Raw genomic sequence first — 18,524 nt, forward strand, 5'->3', positions numbered from 1 at the left:
GTATATGGATTAAATAGCTTTTAGTGGGATACAAAGATCTTTATTTTCTTAGTATTTAACATATACTGGGGTAGAGTGATTCTTGACCCCATTACAAGCCGCTTGCTGGAAAGAAAGAGGAACTCAAAGAATCATAAGGTTTAACATAGCGATATTGTGATTTTTTTATTTAATAAATGTGGTTTTAGTGCAGTTTAACCCCTTCCCGCCGTTAGGAGGTTCCATGCCGTCCTAACTGCTCTGGGCTTTAGTGCCCTTAGGACAGCATGGAACGTCCTAGTCGTTTGGAGCCATAGAAATGGGATTGTGGGCTGAAGGGCGTGTTCCGATGTAGACAAAAAAGTACCGTCGGGAAAGGGTTAACTGCTGGATGTTTAGAGATAAAGGTAAAGATGTGAGAACTACAGATTTCCTCGAGGAACATTGTCCCAGCTGTCACCCTTTAGAGACTCTTCTGTAGATTACATTAAAAAGTGAAGCTTCCTAAATGTGCAACAATCTACAAAATCTGACTGTCCAAAGAGTATTTTTGTCTTTCTGCAATGTACAGCAAGCTTTGGTGACTCTGCTTGTGATGAAATTTAAGGTACATAAAAGCCAAACATACAATTTTAAACAACTTTCCAATTTACTTCTATTATCTAATTTACTTCCTTCTCTTTGTATCCTTTATTGAAGGAGCAGCAATGCACTAGTGGGAGCTAGCTGAACACATCAGGTGAGCTAATCATGAGGGGCATATATGTGCAGCCACTAATCCACATCAAGCTCCCAGTAGTGAATTACTGCTCCTGAGTCAGGGCATGTTTTTCAACAAAGGATAACATAAGAACAAAGCAAATTAGCTAATAGAAGTCAAATGGCAAGTTGTTTAAAATCCCAGTTATCTGGCTGAATCTTGAAAGAAAAAATGTTGTTTTATTTACCTTTTAATTCTAGCTTTCATTTTTTGTGCTCTGAATGTTCTTTAAAGGGACAGTCTAGTAAAAATGTAACTTTTATGATTCAGATAGGGCATGCAATTTTAAAGGGACATAAAACAGGTTGAGATTTGTGCATATCCTAAAAGGGCTAATTAATTAAAAATAGTTTGCATAAAAAAATTGTTTAAAAATTGCTGGCAAGTACTTTAAAATAATTTTCAAAAATACTTACTTAGCCATGCTGTCTGGAATACTGTGCCCCCCCCCTTCTTATCATTGTTTAGACACAGGCATTGTATTTCAACTGAGTTCACAGCTTCTAGGCTACTCCAGCAGATAATCCCTATGCACTTTTGCCTTCTACCAAAACAACAATAGATACAAAGAACCATAGGCGGAAATGTGTGTGTGTGTTGGGGGGGGGGTTAGAGCTTTACAATTCTGAAACTTAAATTAAAGGGTTAATGGCGAGGCACTGCAGTATACATTTGCAGGTAAAGTAATTAAAGTACATATTATTATGTCTCTATCCCAACTTGTTTTATGTTTCTTTAAGCAACTTTCCAATGTACTTTTTATCATCAAATTTGCTTTGTTCTCTTGGTATTCTTTGTTGAAAGCTAAACCTAGTTAGGTTTATATGCTAATTCCTACGCCCTTGAAGGTCGGCTCTTATCTCAGTGCATTACCTTTGTTCACAGCTAGACAGCGCTAGTTCATGTGTGCAATATAGGTAGCATGGTGCTCACTCCCATGGAGTTATTTATGAGTCAGCACTGATTGGCTAAAATGCAAGTCTGTTATAAGAACTGAAATAAGCGGCAGTCTGCAGAGGCTTAGATACAAGGTAATCACAGAGTACAGAAAGTGTATTAATATAACTGTGTTGGTTATACAAAACTGGGGAATGTGTAATAAAGGGATTAGCTATCTTTATAAACATTCTGGAGTAGACTGTTCCCTTTAAGCTGAAGGCTGATGTTTTACATGATGCAGAATATACTTGTATAGAAACGTTTACTGATTCGTTTGAAACCTAGGATTCGTTATTGCTGTAGTAGATATTGAAACAAGGAAGTCACACAACAGTCAGCAGTTACATTTGTAGACCAGAGGTTTGAAATAAAACTATTTAGGGGCTAGCTGCAGACTGTATTAGGTGTTTGTAAATAGATCTTTATATCATACACAAAAGTTATCAGCCACTAGGGTAACTGGTATTGGACTTTTTGTAGTTGCGCTTCCTTATGAGCTTTATTGAATTTGGGCATCGGAGTAGCCTTTGTGTACAGCAGATAAGTAACCGGTAACACTTACGTGTATTTATTTTATATTGCAGCGGCGAAGGCTTTTGGGTGGGAAAGGCTTCGTTGCGCAGCTGGCGTCAGTTAGCGGTAGATCAGCTGCATCAGCACGAGGATGAGTTGGATGACGGCAATGAGAGGTTGAATGGAGATGGACCAAAGAGAGGTAAAATGTCGTGCACAGACCAATCTCAACTGAATCGCATGACTGTGCTGCTGCGGTGTTTTCACTTCTGTTCATTATAATAATTTAATTTATAAAAATGAGTCCGCTAAAGGCGCATGAAACCCAATTGTTTCCTTTCAGGATTCAGATAGAGCGTACAATGTTAAACAACTTTCCAATTTACTTCTATTATCAAATTTTCTTTGTTATTTTGGTGACTTTTGTAGACAGCGGGGAAGTCGGCTCAGGAGCACTATACGGCAGCAGTTTTGAAAAAGTTATCCATTTGCAAGAGCATTAGAGGGCAGCACTATTTCCTGTCATATAGTGCTCCAGACGCCTACCTAGGTATCTCTTCAACAAAGAATATCATGGGAACGAAGCAAATTTGATAATAGAAGTGAATTGGTAACTTTTTTATAATTGTATGCTCTGACTGAATCACTATATAATTATAATTTTTCAGGTTTTATATCCCTTTAATAGGAGTTTTGTAAAATATATTTTTGCTGTTCCTTTTCATTGTTTTTTTTAAATATTAATTTCAGAAGAGTTCATTGAAGAGAGGAGAGAAGCGGATACAGAATTAAACTTTAATGAGGATCTCCTCTGCCCGCACGGTGAGCATCTCACAGCAGTAGCAATTAGTGGGACGTTTATTATAAAGACAGTGGATTTAAATACGTGAATATCCCCCTTTATTCTTTTGTGCAGCTACTTATTCACCACACGCTGCAGATTCTTTAAAAGGGACTTGAAAGTCAAAATTCAACTTTCATGGTACAGATAGAGCGGAACTTTTTTAGATAAACTTCTCTTTTTTTCTATTATCAAATTGACATCATTTTTTGCCATCCATTTTTTAAAAGCATACCTGTGTAGCCTTTAGAGCGGCAATGCAGTACTGGGAGCTAGCTGGTGATTGGTGGCTAAACACATATGCCTCATGTCATTGGCTCACCCAATGTTCTCAGCTAGCTCCCAGTACTGCATTGCTGCCCTTTAATGGTGTTTTTAAAACCAAGCTAAGCTTTTGTTTCCCTATAAATCTCCTTCTCTGCATTGTGGCGTATTAATTAGCATGTATTGAAGAAGGTTTGTCCTTAGGTGTGGGTGAGTGGTAGAACGATGGCCTCTGGAAGCACCTTACATCCATTTGCTCATTTAATCTGTGTGTGGTCAGCTGCCCTTTCTTGGGAGTGATATATATATATACAGGTGGCCCTCGTTTTACAACGGTTCAATTTACACCGTTTCAGAATAACAACCTTTTTTTCCAGTCATGTGACTGCTATTGAAAAGCATTGAGAGGCAGTGCATTTATTAAAATAGCCAGTAGGTGGAGCTGTCCGCTTGTGTTGCAGCAAAGCCAAGCAAGCTGAAATGAATCAGTTTAACCAGACCTGAGCTATCAAGCAGATTTCAAAGGAACAAGATCTTCTTCCTGTCTATAAATCAGTCCAGTTTGGAATATATAGAAAGAACTGTTTGCAGAAAAATGCAAGTGAAGTCTGTGTTGTGTGATTATTTTATTAGGTTTATAATGCTGTTTAGCAAATGTTTTTGTTCATTTAACTTAGTTTAATTATATATTCTGTGTTGTGTGATTATTTTATTAGGTTTATAATGCTGTTTAGCATTTAAAGTCTTCATTTCAAAGCTTTAAAAATAATGTATTAGGTGTTACTTATGACAATTTTGAGAGGGGCCTGGAACCTAACTCCCTCACTTCCCATTGACTTGCTTTATAAACTAGGTTTCAATTTACAACCATTCCTTCTGGAACCTAACCCCGGCGTAAACTGAGTGCTACCTGTATATATATAGATAGATAGATAGATAGATAGTGCGGTCACTTCTGTTCATTGGCCTGTGCTAAAAGAATGACATGGAACAGTCTAACTATTACCTAAAGGTTGTATATTCCCAGTGATATTCATACAGTGAAATGTTTACAGTGATCTTTCTGATGCCAGTGTCCGTTTAGTCACATGTTCCTGCTGACATATTTTCATGCCAGCTCCTTTGTTAAAGGATACTGCTTGGTCTAGCACCCAGGACAGGTGGGCGTTAAATAGTTTATCTGTTGATGACAAAAGTAAAACTATGATGTAACCTTACCACAGTGTCTGCAACCGGGGTCATCTGACCTGATCTTTTTTATGTTTGCTAATGAACAACAGTGTAATTTTGCCAGCCGGGAGGCATTATGAAGAAGCCCTTTGTGGGCAGTGTAATACTTTTATAAACAACAGAAAAAGATATAATATTTTAATGTTACTTAAAGGGACACTCAGGTCAAATTAAATTTTCATGATTCAGATACAGCATGTAATTTTAAACAACTTTCCAATTTACTTCCATTAAAAAAAATGTACACAGTCTTTTATAATTACACTTTTTGAGTCACCACCCCCTACTGAGCATGTGCAAGAATTCACAGACTATACGTATATGCATTTGTAGTTGGCTGATGGGAGTGGAAATATACATAACTTTAAAATGTGTTAGTAAAAAATCTACTAATCATTTGAAATTCAGTGTATATGCTATTGTATTGTCTTGTTATCTTGCATTTGTTGATTATGCAAATCTACTGTGTTTACTGGTCCTTTAAGCTATCCAATGCACATATCAATCTGTTTAATAAACATTGTGAAACTATTTAATATTGGATAATTATACCTTTAATATTAGCTTTAATTTTAGTCCGATATTCCGTAAAATAATTTGTGTGATGGGTCCATTAAATAACTCCTGAGGAGAACACTGATAAATACATATTAATGATACACGTGAGCTGCCATAGTTCCTTTAGTTCCAACACCCCCCTCCCCTCATTGTAAGGTAATGGGCAAACAGATGCACAAGGTAAGCGTTGGTGCGGGCATGAAGGGGCCAGTGTTTGTGAAGCTCTATCACTAGGCATAAAACAAACATCCTATCAGTAATTGTTACTTTTTTTTCTCATTAGAATGAATTAGAATGTATTATTGCTGCAGGATCTACTTTTTTTGTTTTGATGATTATATTTTATTCTGTTCTAGGAGGACTCTGCATTTCTGAATGTGAAAGGAAAGTAATTTCTGATCTAGCTTGGTACAAACTTAAGGAATATTTTCCCAAAGCTCCTGAATTCCGATACAACCAAGAATCTTGCTTACAGTGCACGGTATGTTTTGAAGAATGTTTTTCATCAGACATTTAAGATGTTTTTTTGATCTAGTGTGTGAAAGTGCTTACATATAATGACATTGGTTATTTATTAATTGGATGATCTGTGTTGTGTGTGGGTTTTTTTTGCTATCTTTTGCTTTAGTCCCAAGGACACATAAGGAAGTCCGCTTAGGTATAACGAGAACCTCTGTGAGGTCCTGACCTGATGGTCTTCTGGGGACTGGAGCTGGGAAACACTTGTTTGCTTAGATGAGTTTGTTACACTATTCTGTGATATGTTGTCTTTTTGGTGCACCATTTGGATCCTGAGAAGTTTGCACCTGTGTAGTGATGATGATGGGCATCTAGTAGACAGGGGCATCATGAACTTTGGATGTTCCTTCTGCTGCTCCATCCTTTTCCCCTAGGACTTACTGAAATGTTCTGTTTTTATTTCCTAGCAAACGCCCCCCCCACACTAAGCTTTTTCCTTGCTACCCACTCTTGTGTTTAAACTTTAGTTTACAACACTTACTTTACACCTGCTGTTATTCGTCACAAGGGTCTCTGGAGGACTCTGGTATCTGGTACTATATACGTGATTCTGAGGTTATTGGTTGATCATGACTGTTGTAGACAAATAAGTCGAGTATATCTGAGACTAAACATTTCTTTGGCCATATCACACTGTTTCTAATCCTTTTTTTCCCACTTCAAGCTTTTGGAAAGAGAGGGAGAAAAAAATGACGCCCTGAATAAGATGATGGCAAATGAACAAAAGTCTGCACTTTCAAACCTTTTCATGGACAAAAACAGACCTTCTGGGAACTGGCCTCAGGTATGTTTGCTTCTAGTAATTATATGAACGTAAGGTTTAAAGAGTGAATTTACTTCTTATTTACTTGCAGATGTATAGCACTCTGCATGCTCACTTATACGTAGCATTTGGCAGATGAAAACTTGCCTTTGGCCTTTATTGCAAACTTCCAAATAATATTTGTTTTATGGAATATGCTATTGTGAAATCATGTAAATCCTTGTGCAGTTTTGCCCTAGAGATGGAGTAAAGCGGAATGAGTCCCCTTCACATTAAGACGGCAATATTTTCTTCTTATATACAATAGATCAAGTGAAGGGAGCACTTTGAGATAGAGTGTAAAGTATATCTTTCTAGTTGAGATCCAGGAAAATCTCTGAATTGCTCAGAGAATTCTCACTGTTTTCCAAGTTTATTTCATAGTGTTAGAATCACAAATTTCATGAAAATAACCCCCCCCCCCCCGTATGACTGTTTTGTTGTACCTCTTCAACTGGTTGTAGCGATAATTTACCATCAATAAGTTTAATTAACGCGAGCCAAGTCCCTGGATTCATTTGTCACTTGTAAATGTTTTATTTCTAAAAACTCCAGACTCTCTCATAGCTGTGTGGTGTTTTAATTGTATTTTTCTACAATATTAAACAAGGTTGCCAGAGAATTTGATAGGTGCCTTGGGCCGTTGGTCTGTTTAGCACATGCAGATCCCGTGAGGGGTCCTTGTTGATAATGTGAACAGTTGTCTTTGTTAAACATAAAATATCTATCTTTCAGGAAACCTCTGAGTTATATGTTGTGTCTCAATTTTTTGTGGAAGAATGGAGGAAATTTATACGGTAAATTGAACCAATGTGTTTTGTCCTTTAGAGAAGGTCTTTGCCCTGCATTAATATATATTAACATTGCCTCCTTAACTTGTTGCTGCTGGTACAGTCTCTAAGTTTTGAGCCTCTTTTGGATTTAATTAAAGTGACAGTAAACGTTGAAATATTAAAATGCAGTGTATTATGTCACCTCTACATATAGACCACTTTAATACGACAAGTTAACACATAAGCTTAAAGGGACAGTTAACACCAGAATTGTTGTTGTTTTAAAAGATAGATAATCCGTTTATTACCTATTCCTCAGTTTTGCATAACCAACACAGTTATATTAATATACTTTCTGTACTCTGTGATTACCTTGTGTCTAAGCATCTTCTGACAGCCCCATGATCACATGACATTTTATATATTATCTATTGAATTTCCTTTTAGCCAATTAGTGCAGTGTCTGCCGCAATCCACGGGCATGCTCACAATGTTATCTATATGGGTTAAAGAAACTAGCTCTCCCCTTTTGTGAAAATAAAAAAGCATGTGATAAGAGGCGGCCTTCAAGGGCTTAGAAATTATCATATGAGCCTTCCTAGGTTTAGCTTTCAACTAAGAATACCAAGAGAACAAAGCAAAATTTGTGATAAAAGTAAATTGGAAAGTTGTTTAAAATTACATGCCCTATTTGAAACGTGAGGTGTTTTTTTTTTTTTTTGGACTTGACTGTCCTTTTAAACGACTTGAAACCTAAAGTTTGTCTTTCATGATTTAGATAGAGAATACAATTTTAAACCACTTTCCAATTTACTTCTATTATCTAATTTCCTCCATTCTCTTGATATGCTTTGTTGAAGGAGCAGTAATGCACTACTGGGAGCTAGCTAAAAGCCAATGATGACTTATATGTGCAGCCACCAATCAGCAGCTTCTGAGCCTGCCTAGGTATACTTTTCAACAAAGGACACAGGGAACAAAAATAATTAGATGAAATAAATAAAGGGAAAAGTTTTTTTATAATTGCATTCTCTATCTGAATCATGAAAGGAAAAAAAATTGGGTTTCATGTCCCTTTAATATTTTACCTTTTTTGCATTTTTTCCTTGTAAGTTGTAGCCAACCACCTCTCTCTGTGCATTGAAACTAATACAGCCAGGGGAAGCACAGGAGATTTCAATAGGTGTTATGCTTCCGATTAGTTTTACAGCCCACTTGTCACTAGAATAAACAGTGCACGGGGACTGTCTGTGACGTAGAATAGCTATAAAAAGCATTATAAATTTGTAAATGTGTTTTTAACTTGTCATATATGTAACACAAATTAAAGGGATTTACTTTTATATCCTACATCTTATTATTTCAAAGTTTACTATCACTTTAAAGGAACATTGAAATCCATTTTATGCCTATAAAATATATACATATATAAAAATAAAAGTCTTATATATATATATATATATATATATATATATATATATATATATATATATATATATATATATATATATATATATATATATATATATTTATATATTAATATAATACATTATTTTGCATCCTTTTTTTTTTTTTTTTTTTTTTTATACTGTAATTGAACTGAAATGTGTGTGGGGGATTGTCCAAATATATATAGAGAGAGTGAGAGAGAGATACTTTTTTATATTGTTTTAAACATCGCGACCGGCGTTATACATTTTGGTCCTGATATAAAATCTGTATTTTGTTTGTTTTGCAAAAGGAGACCAAACAAGAGCATGCCGGTCATGTCAATAGGGAACAGTATCCTGCTTTGCCCACACGGAGGCCTCATGTTCTCATTCTCCAACATGACCAAGGAAGATTCAAAACTGTGAGTTTCTCCTTTTAACATTTCATGCAATTCTGAAGGAGCTAATCAGAAACTGCTTTAGCCACTAACGTATCTCACAATCCTGATGATTAAACATTTACAGCTGTTATTAAAACGCTTTACACTTTATTTAGTTGGAAACTCTGTAGCATTTGTGGTTATAAAAAAGATTACATAAATTATTATTTTTTTTATTCTCTTCTTGCTTTCTGTGTTTGCTTCAGCTGTTTCCTTATGTTTATTAGGTATTTATAGGGCTAAGAAACATTTCTTGTTTACTAAAAAAAAAGAAAAAGTTAAACATATAACGAAACAGATTGTGTTGAAGAACCGCAAATAACTTATTTGTTTTCTTGCATAATTAGCAGTTAGAAATTCTCAGTGTAGCCTCTGCCCTCAAGGAGCTGACAAGTTGACAACTTAAGTTATCCGGTTGCATTCTGTCCTCTACTGAGCATGGGCAATTAGATGACTTCCTGTCACTGTTCAATGAATGCTATAGAAAGCCAACTCAAGTTGTTCTAGAAAATGTATGACATCAAGCTATAGATATACCTTCCTGTAGAGACCACAGCTCCCTTTTACAGATCTGATAGGAAGTATTTGACCCTGCACTAATTAAGTTAAAGGAATGAAACATAAGTCATAATTTTAAAAGGATTTTATCAGAATGATTTCTATTAAGTATAACCCATTGCTTAGTGCTTTATTACAACAATGCCCTTTAATAACCATCTTTCTGAGGCAGCTATCTATATAATGAGCTAGACCATCATCCCTTGTGTTTTCTTGCACAGTATAGCTTTCTTATGGCCTTCTGAATGGGACATAATCAGGAAACTCTTCATTGTTGATCATTCAATCAAAATAACCAGAACTTTCATAATGGAGGGGGACGCAACAACTTCACTCTATTTATCAGAACCCAGTAAGTGTGGAGTTTTACTTTGTTCATTCACAGTGAAGTTTTTATAGATTTATGCTCTCAAGTATCTTGTTACATTTTATAAAGTTAAGACTATGTACAATTAGTTAAGCAGGTCAATATAAAGCGTTTTAGCCATTTAAATCCAAGATTGTTTACAAACCTGTAAGCAGCCTGATTGGTGCACTTGCTCTCCGTTAAAGGGACAGTCTAGTCCACTGGTTTTCAAACCTGTCCTTAGACCTCCTTAACAGGCCAGAATTTGAGGATATCTGAACTGGAACACGGCTTAAATAAATCAGCTGATTAGTAAACAGGGTTATAACCTGTTCTTACCCAAGGTAATCCTGAAAACCTGGCCTGTATGGGGAGACCTGGAGACAGGTTTAAAACCAGTGGCCTAGTCCAAATTAAACTTGATTAAGATAGGGCATGCACTTTTAAACAACTTTTTTTCTTTTACTGTTATCTACTTTGCTTTGTTCTCTTGCGGAATCTGTTGGCGCTCTACAAATAACCGCTAATAATAAAATAATAATCTTTGTTGAAAGCTAAACCTATTTGGGGTTATATACTAATTTCTAAGCCCTTGAAGGCTGCCTCTTATCTCAGTGCATTTTGACAGTTTTGTTACAGCTAGACAGTGCTAGTTCATGTGTCATATTGGATAACGTGCTCACTCCCGTGGAGTTACCTAGGAGTCAGTACTGATTGGTTAAAATACAAGTCTGTCAAAAGAACTGAAATAAGGGGGCAGTCTGCAGAAGCTTAGTAATCACAGAGGTAAAAAGTGTATTCATTTTAACAGTGCTGCTTATGCAATAAAGGGATTATCTGTCTCTTTAAACAATAAGACTCACTGTATGTCCCATTTGTGCACAATAGAGTAAACCATGATCTGCACCTGGGGGCTGTTAAAGTGACCTGAAACCCGAAATTGTTCTTTCATGTTTCAGATAAAGCCGCAAGTTTAAACCACTTTCTGTTTGTTCTCATAATATATTTTGTTGAAAAGCAGACCTGTAAGCTCAGGAGCATGCACGTGTCTGTAGCACTATACGGCAGCAGTTTTGCAAGAATGTTATACATTAGGAAGAGCACTAGATGGGAGTGCTATCTCCTGCCATATAGTGCGCCAGACACATACCTAGGTATCTCTTCAACAAAGAATAAAATGGGAATGACACAAATTTGATTATAGAAGTGAATTGGAGACTTTTTAAAACTGTCTGTTCTGTCTGAATCGCACAATACATTTTTAGGTTCCATATCCTTTTAAAGGTTCTTATCTTAGTGTTTGTGTCCGTACGTATTATAGGTGTTCTTGAAATACAAGTGGTGTTAAGTGCAGGTTTCTTCTTTTTTTCATACCTATCCAATATCACTTCTGTTTTCTAACACCAACATAGAATGAAAGTCTTTGCATAACTTAACTTGAGTGGCCTTAACATACGGCCATTTGCTCCTTATTTGTGTTACATTTTATTTATAATGTCTATATATAAAAGAACAACCTTGTTTCCCAACATTGAGGTCTATTCCACTGAGTACTGTGATCCACAACTGTTTGCCATTTTAGATTTAACCCTTAGACCTATGGCAGCAATATGATAAAATCAATGTCTTATGTTTCAGAGCTTTGTCCAGGCTGCCGGGAAGGGTTATTGTGTCAGCAGGAGAGAGACCTGAGAGAGTACGCCCAGGCAACCATCTATATCCACAAAGTGGTGGATAACAAGAAGGTACCACATTATTTCCCCCCAGACAATGAACGTCTGTTGCATAAAACACACATGGGGTTTGACCAGCACAGTTTGTCCTTCAGGTAATGAAGGAGGCTGCACCTGAGCTGAACGTGAGCAGCTCTGACCCGGAAGATGAGAGAGAGGAATGTAAACCGGAGGGGGAAAATGATCCAGATTTTAACCAGGCGAGTTCCAAAAGCAAATTTGCATTACTGTCATTGGTTTGCGGTTTAATAGAAATAAAACCTATAAACCCCTCTGAAATTACGTGGAAACTGTAGTCCAAAATGTTGTCTGTATGAAAGATATTTATCTGCAATAAACATGTTATTAAAGCTTTTTAACAACTCTCGCAGTTGTCTCTGCTTTTTAAAGGGGCAGTAAAGTTGAAATGAAACCTTCATAATTCAGATAGAGCAGCAATTTTAAACAACTTTCCAATTTACGTCTTATCAAATGTGCTTGGTTCTCTTAGTATCCTTTGTTGAAGTGTTAGCCCAGGAGCTGCTGTGTGCTACTAGGAGCTAGCGGAACACATATAGTGAGCCAATAATATGAGGCATATATGTGCCGCCACCAGCTAGCTCTCAGAGGTGCACTGCTGCTCCGGAGCAGAAATACATTGGGAAGTTATGTAGAATTGCATGCTCTGTCTGAATCAAAAGTTTTTTACTTTAATGCCCCTTTAACACTATTGGCTGTTTTCTGTGTTTTTAAAGGGACATAACACCCAAAATGATTTTCATGCTTTAGATAGACCATACAGTTTCAAACACTTTCCAATTTACTTCTATTATCAAATGTGCTTCATTCTCTTGGTATCCTTTGTTGACGGAGCAGCAATGCACTACTGTGAGCTAGCTGAGCACATCGGGTGAGCCAATCACAAGAGGGTTATATGTGCAGTCGCCAATCAGCAGCTAGCTTCCAGTAGTGCATCGCTGCGCCAACTCTGCCTAGATAAGCGCCAACTCTGCCTAGATAAGCGCCAACTCTGCCTAGATAAGCGCCAACTCTGGCTAGATAAGCGCCAACTCTGGCTACAGAAGCGCCAACTCTGGCTAGATATGCGCCAACTCTGGCTAGATATGCGCCAACTCTGGCTAGATATGCGCCAACTCTGGCTAGATATGCGCCAACTCTGGCTAGATATGCGCCAACTCTGCCTAGATATGCGCCAACTCTGCCTAGATATGCTTTTAAACAAAGGCTACCAAGAAAAAAAAGCTAATTAGATAATAGGAACAAATTAAAAGTAGTTTAAAATTGTGAGTTCTATCTGAATCTTGAAAGAAAATGTTTTACGTCCCTTTTAATTATAATATTTTCCTATAGGCTAACGGGGGAGCAAAGAGGCAGAAGGTGTGCAGCCAAGGCTATGTCGTACATCAGAAGCCAGGAATCCGGCGAAGCACAAGACACAGGAAAGTCAGAGGAGAGAAAGCTTTACTGGTCTCCGCTAATCAGACGTTAAAAGAACTGAAAATACAGGTGTTTATTTTTATTTCCAAATAGAGAAACCAAGCTACATTTGCTGAACATGAAGTTGGGATGGGCATATTGTTTGTTGAATGAAAAAGGATATCGGTTTTATCAAAGTGATTCGCAGGGGCTCTCAGATGGCACTTCTTGTTAAATTAGGAACAGCAGGGGCTCTCAGATGGCACTTCTTGTTAAATTAGGAACAGCAGGGTCTCTCAGATGGCACTTCTTGTTAAATTAGGAACAGCAGGGGCTCTCAGCACTTCTTGTTAAATTAGGAACAGCAGGGGCTCTCAGATGGCACTTGTTAAATTAGGAACAGCAGGGTCTCTCAGATGGCACTTCTTGTTAAATTAGGAACAGCAGGGGCTCTCAGATGGCACTTCTTGTTAAATTAGGAACAGCAGGGTCTCTCAGATGGCACTTCTTGTTAAATTAGGAACAGCAGGGGCTCTCAGCACTTCTTGTTACCTTGGGAACAGCAGGGGCTCTCAGATGGCACTTCTTGTTACCTTGGGAACAGCAGGGGCTCTCAGATGGCACTTCTTGTTAAATTAGGAACATCAGGGGCTCTCAGCACTTCTTGTTAAATTAGGAACAGCAGGGTCTCTCAGATGGCACTTCTTGTTAAATTAGGAACAGCAGGGGCTCTCAGCACTTCTTGTTAAATTAGGAACAGCAGGGGCTCTCAGATGGCACTTCTTGTTAAATTAGGAACAGCAGGGGCTCTCAGCACTTCTTGTTAAATTAGGAACAGCACGGGCTCTCAGATGGCACTTCTTGTTAAATTAGGAACAGCAGGGGCTCTCAGATGGCACTTCTTGTTAAATTAGGAACAGCAGGGTCTCTCAGATGGCACTTCTTGTTAAATTAGGAACAGCAGGGTCTCTCAGATGGCACTTCTTGTTAAATTAGGAACAGCAGGGTCTCTCAGATAGCACTTCTTGTTACCTTGGGAACAGCAGGGGCTCTCAGATGGCACTTCTTGTTATCTTGGGAACAGCAGGGTCTCTCAGATAGCACTTCTTGTTATCTTGGGAACAGCAGGGGCTCTCGGATAGCACTTCTTGTTATCTTGGGAACAGCAGGAGCTCTCGGATAGCACTTCTTGTTACCTTGGGAACAGCAGGGGCTCTCAGATAGCACTTCTTGTTACCTTGGGAACAACAGGGCCTCTCAGCACTTCTTGTTACCTTGGGAACAACAGGGGCTCTCAGCACTTCTTGTTACCTTGGGAACAACAGGGCCTCTCAGCACTTCTTGTTACCTTGGGAACAACAGGGGCTCTCAGCACTTCTTGTTACCTTGGGAACAGCAGGGGCACTCTGATAGCACTTCTTGTTACCTTGGGAACAACAGGGCCTCTCAGCACTTCTTGTTACCTTGGGAACAACAGGGGCTCTCAGCACTTCTTGTTACCTTGGGAACAGCAGGGGCTCTCGGATAGCACTTCTTGTTATCTTGGGAACAGCAGGGCTCTCAGATAGCACTTCTTGTTACCTTGGGAACAACAGGGGCTCTCAGCACTTCTTGTTACCTTGGGAACAGCAGGGCTCTCGGATAGCACTTCTTGTTATCTTGGGAACAGCAGGGCTCTCGGATAGCACTTCTTGTTATCTTGGGAACAGCAGGGGCTCTCGGATAGCACTTCTTGTTATCTTGGGAACAGCAGGGCTCTCGGATAGCACTTCTTGTTACCTTGGGAACAGCAGGGACTCTTGGATAGCAGGACTCTTTTGGTGCTTCACGTATAAAAGGGAATCGCATTTGTTTAAAAGGACATAAAGCAGCGATATCATTTTATCATGTTAGAGCATTTTATTTGTGTACTTTTGCTTTTACAGAACTAAATGTTTAACACCCCTCAAAGGGTTGAACAAATAGTTCATGTCTGTTGTAGACTGGCAAAGCACAACTGGTCTGGAGCAGGCTTTAACTGTGCATCTAACCTGTGTATGTGGGTTAATTGGGCTGCAAATGTACATAACTGTTTATCACTGTCCGTGTACAGCTCAGGAACAGCAGTGTTTTGCCATTATTTATGTTAAATCGAAATGACAAAGTTTTAAAGTGTATTATGAAATGTGTAATTAAACATTACATTATCCTTTATTTGTTCTTCTGCTCCCTTTTTGCTGTAATTTAAATTGTGAGCTCTCCAATTCTGAGAATTGGAAGTGCTAACAGCAGACTTTATGCCTAAAACTGCCACACAACTGATCCTTTTTGTCTTTCTTTAATTCATGAAATACTATGTTGATTAAACTTTACACTTTGCAGATTTGCTTTAAAAAAAAAAAGACTTTTTTGTATTCACGGGAGATCATAGAAGTCCCCAACCAATGTTTTATAGAAAAAGGTGTTGTGTTATTGCTGTGGACTTATCACTCTCCATGGCTGGCAAAATTCAACATACTAGTTTACCCTTGGTTGCCAGAGAGGACTTGTAGCCATAGCTGGCATAGAAATGTGTTATAGGAAGGAAAGAGCTGTGAAGGATTATTTTTAATATTATGATATAACTTTCCTCTAATTAAACACATGCTTACTAGATATGTGCATAAGTTGCTTTCAGGTAGCAATGAATGTCGAATCTAGAGGCCACCAGAGGCATTCGAATGTTTTTGCAGGCTGATATCTTCGTATGAAAGTGCAACAAAAGATCTGTGAAAATCCAGGCCTTTTGTGTGTTGTGCTTTTACACGAAGATATCCGGCTTACAAAGCAACAAAAGTACATTATCTAATGCTGCAGTGGAAAAACAGGAGACAGCGCAAATCTGATTCAAGGTAGTATTTTAATAAGCATACATAGCCACACGCTAAAATAACAAACTTACAAGAAACAAAGATGATATCAGCCCCAAACAATGTGAAGAGATCAAATTATTCACAGCAAGCGGATATCGGAACATTCGTAGACCAAATAGTAAAATTTTCAAAAGTTACCGGCTTGTAGCCACCTGTATACGTCGCTGGAAGACTTCCTCCTTCAACTACTCTCAAGAGAAAGCCGGGGTATCACCGGCGAAACGCGTAGAGCTATTCTTGGTCTTTTGGAGGATCCGTAGTTGTAGGAGGAAGTCTCCCAGTGACGTATACAGGTGGCTACAAGCCGGGAACTTTTGAAAATTTGACTGTTTGAATAATTTGATCTCTTCACATTGTTTGGGGCTGATATCATCTTTGTTTCTTGTAAGTTTATTTTAGCGTGTGGCTATGTATGCTTATTAAAATACTACCTTGACTCGGATTTGCGCTGTCTCCTATTTTTCCACTGCAGCATCTTGTTTTTTCATCCGTGGAGAGGAAACCCACAGATTGGTGAACAGCGGCATCTCCTGTGGTCCATATTTGGCCTATCTCTGGCTTACTTCAGCCGGTTTGTTTGAACTATTACTAAAGTTTCTACCCTATTCCAGGTAACACGTTGTTTGATATATTAGCGCAACCTTCCGTTGTATGTTTGTATTTGTTACATTATCTAATGCTTACCACATCTGCTCATTTAATTTCTCCCCAGATCATGCATGCATTTTCAGTCGCTCCATTTGATCAGACTTTGTATATAGAAGGAAAAATACTGAATGATGACGCCGCTACGCTTGGATCCCTTGGAGTCACTCCAGAATCAGTCATTTTACTAAAAGTAAGTACTGTAATTTATAAAGAGTGCCACAACTTTATTACACAAATATCCTATTATGTATATCCTGTATATGAAAGCGCAGCAATCAAATGTTAAAAAAAAATATTTGTACAATGCAAAAGGTTAAGTAAAGCTGTTTACAAATGATGCACACAATCATATTTAGTTTCACAACTGAGTTCCAATATACTGCTGCCCACTGGCTGACAGATGCAACTCCCACGGGAAAAAAAAGTTGGTTTATTCAGCAACGTAACATATACATTTTATAAAAAAAAAACAACATTTTTTTTAATGGAAGTAAATTGGAAAGTTGTTTAAAATGACATGCTGTATCTGAATCATGAAAATTTAATAAAACCTGAGTGTCCCTTTTAATTTAAATTTACAAGTTTGTTTTTTGTTCCCCCCCCCCCCCCCCACACACAGTTTATAAGAATGGTACGTCCTTAGTTTAAGAGATTCCAAATAGTATCCTATCTTAACCACTAAAAAACAATTATTGCCTTTGGAATTGTATTTCTTTGGTGTTTCCAGGTTGCTGCTGATTGGTGACTGGACTGCACATATAAGTGTTTTGTGATTGGCTTACCAATGTGTTCAGCTAGCTCCCAGTAAAGCATTGCTGCTCCTTCAAGAAAGGATACCAAGTGAATGAAGCAAATTTGATAATAGAAGTAAATTGGAAAGTTATGTACGCTCTATCTGATTCATGAAAGGAAATCTTGTGTTTCATGTCCCTTTTTCTAAGGCCCCATCTTACAAAGCTATGCTTTTCCTTTTAACTTTAAATTAACGGTTTTTATATAAGAGTTTTTTCATGCACAATATGTTTAACATTATTAAATAGTGCTCTTTCATATGCACAATATAGTGTTTATTTCTCTCTAGCCATGCTGTAATATCTTAGTGCATTTTATATTGGTTCCCCTTGCAAACTATGTTTAGCAATTGAATTAAACCTTTTCCTGTTCAGCGGAGTCTCTGAGTGTTTAAAAAAAAATCACACATTGTAGCCTAATACAGCATATATATATACACATACACACAAACACGCACCTACTGTATGTATTGTGCTGTAATGCCATGCCTCCTACAAACTACCCCTGCACTGGGAGTAAAAAACAAGCAAAGTTTAAAAAATATGTCACACTGTTGTCAGTCTGCCGTGGCACACCTGAGGATCTCTCACGGCACACTAGTGTGCCACGGCACACTGGTTGAAAAACACTGATCTAATTTGCTTCATTCTCTGGATATCCTTTGCTGAAAAACATATGTAGATAGGCTCAGTAACTGCTGATTGGTGGCTGCACATAGATGCCTTGTGTGATTGGCTCACCCATATGCATTGCTATGTCTTCAGCAAGGGATATTTAAAGTATAAAGCCAATTAGATCATAGAAGTAAATTGGGATGTTGTTTAAAATTGTATTCTATACCTGAATCATGAAAGAAACATTTTGGGTTTAATGGCCCTTTAAACTGTGTGTTACTTTGACCCCATTGCAGAGGTTACGCACATAGTTTCCAAATAAACTAGTGCTTGATGTAAAATGTTTTAATGAATTAGAGTATATTATATTTCCATTAAATATCCGTATAAAGACATAATGACAGGTGATTACATGACAGAATCATCATTTTTTTTCCCCCCTTTGATTAACATTGTATGGGAGACTTCACTGACAGCT

General features: G+C 37.8%; 1 protein-coding gene across 1 annotated transcript in view; it reads left to right on the top strand.

The window, feature by feature from the left end:
- The window catches only part of USP48 (ubiquitin specific peptidase 48), a 55,519-nt gene that overhangs the window by 29,250 nt on the left and 7,745 nt on the right, over positions 1-18,524 (top strand). The window contains exons 14-24 of the mRNA XM_053690228.1: positions 2,263-2,393; positions 2,942-3,013; positions 5,441-5,565; positions 6,268-6,387; positions 7,141-7,202; positions 8,920-9,030; positions 9,828-9,958; positions 11,591-11,697; positions 11,781-11,885; positions 13,036-13,191; positions 16,705-16,830. Coding sequence (XP_053546203.1) covers positions 2,263-2,393; positions 2,942-3,013; positions 5,441-5,565; positions 6,268-6,387; positions 7,141-7,202; positions 8,920-9,030; positions 9,828-9,958; positions 11,591-11,697; positions 11,781-11,885; positions 13,036-13,191; positions 16,705-16,830 — 1,246 coding nt within the window. The remainder of the gene's footprint in view (positions 1-2,262; positions 2,394-2,941; positions 3,014-5,440; positions 5,566-6,267; positions 6,388-7,140; positions 7,203-8,919; positions 9,031-9,827; positions 9,959-11,590; positions 11,698-11,780; positions 11,886-13,035; positions 13,192-16,704; positions 16,831-18,524) is intronic.

This window comes from Bombina bombina, chromosome 8 (assembly GCF_027579735.1).
Source record: "Bombina bombina isolate aBomBom1 chromosome 8, aBomBom1.pri, whole genome shotgun sequence".
Classification (NCBI taxonomy): Eukaryota; Metazoa; Chordata; class Amphibia; order Anura; family Bombinatoridae; genus Bombina; species Bombina bombina.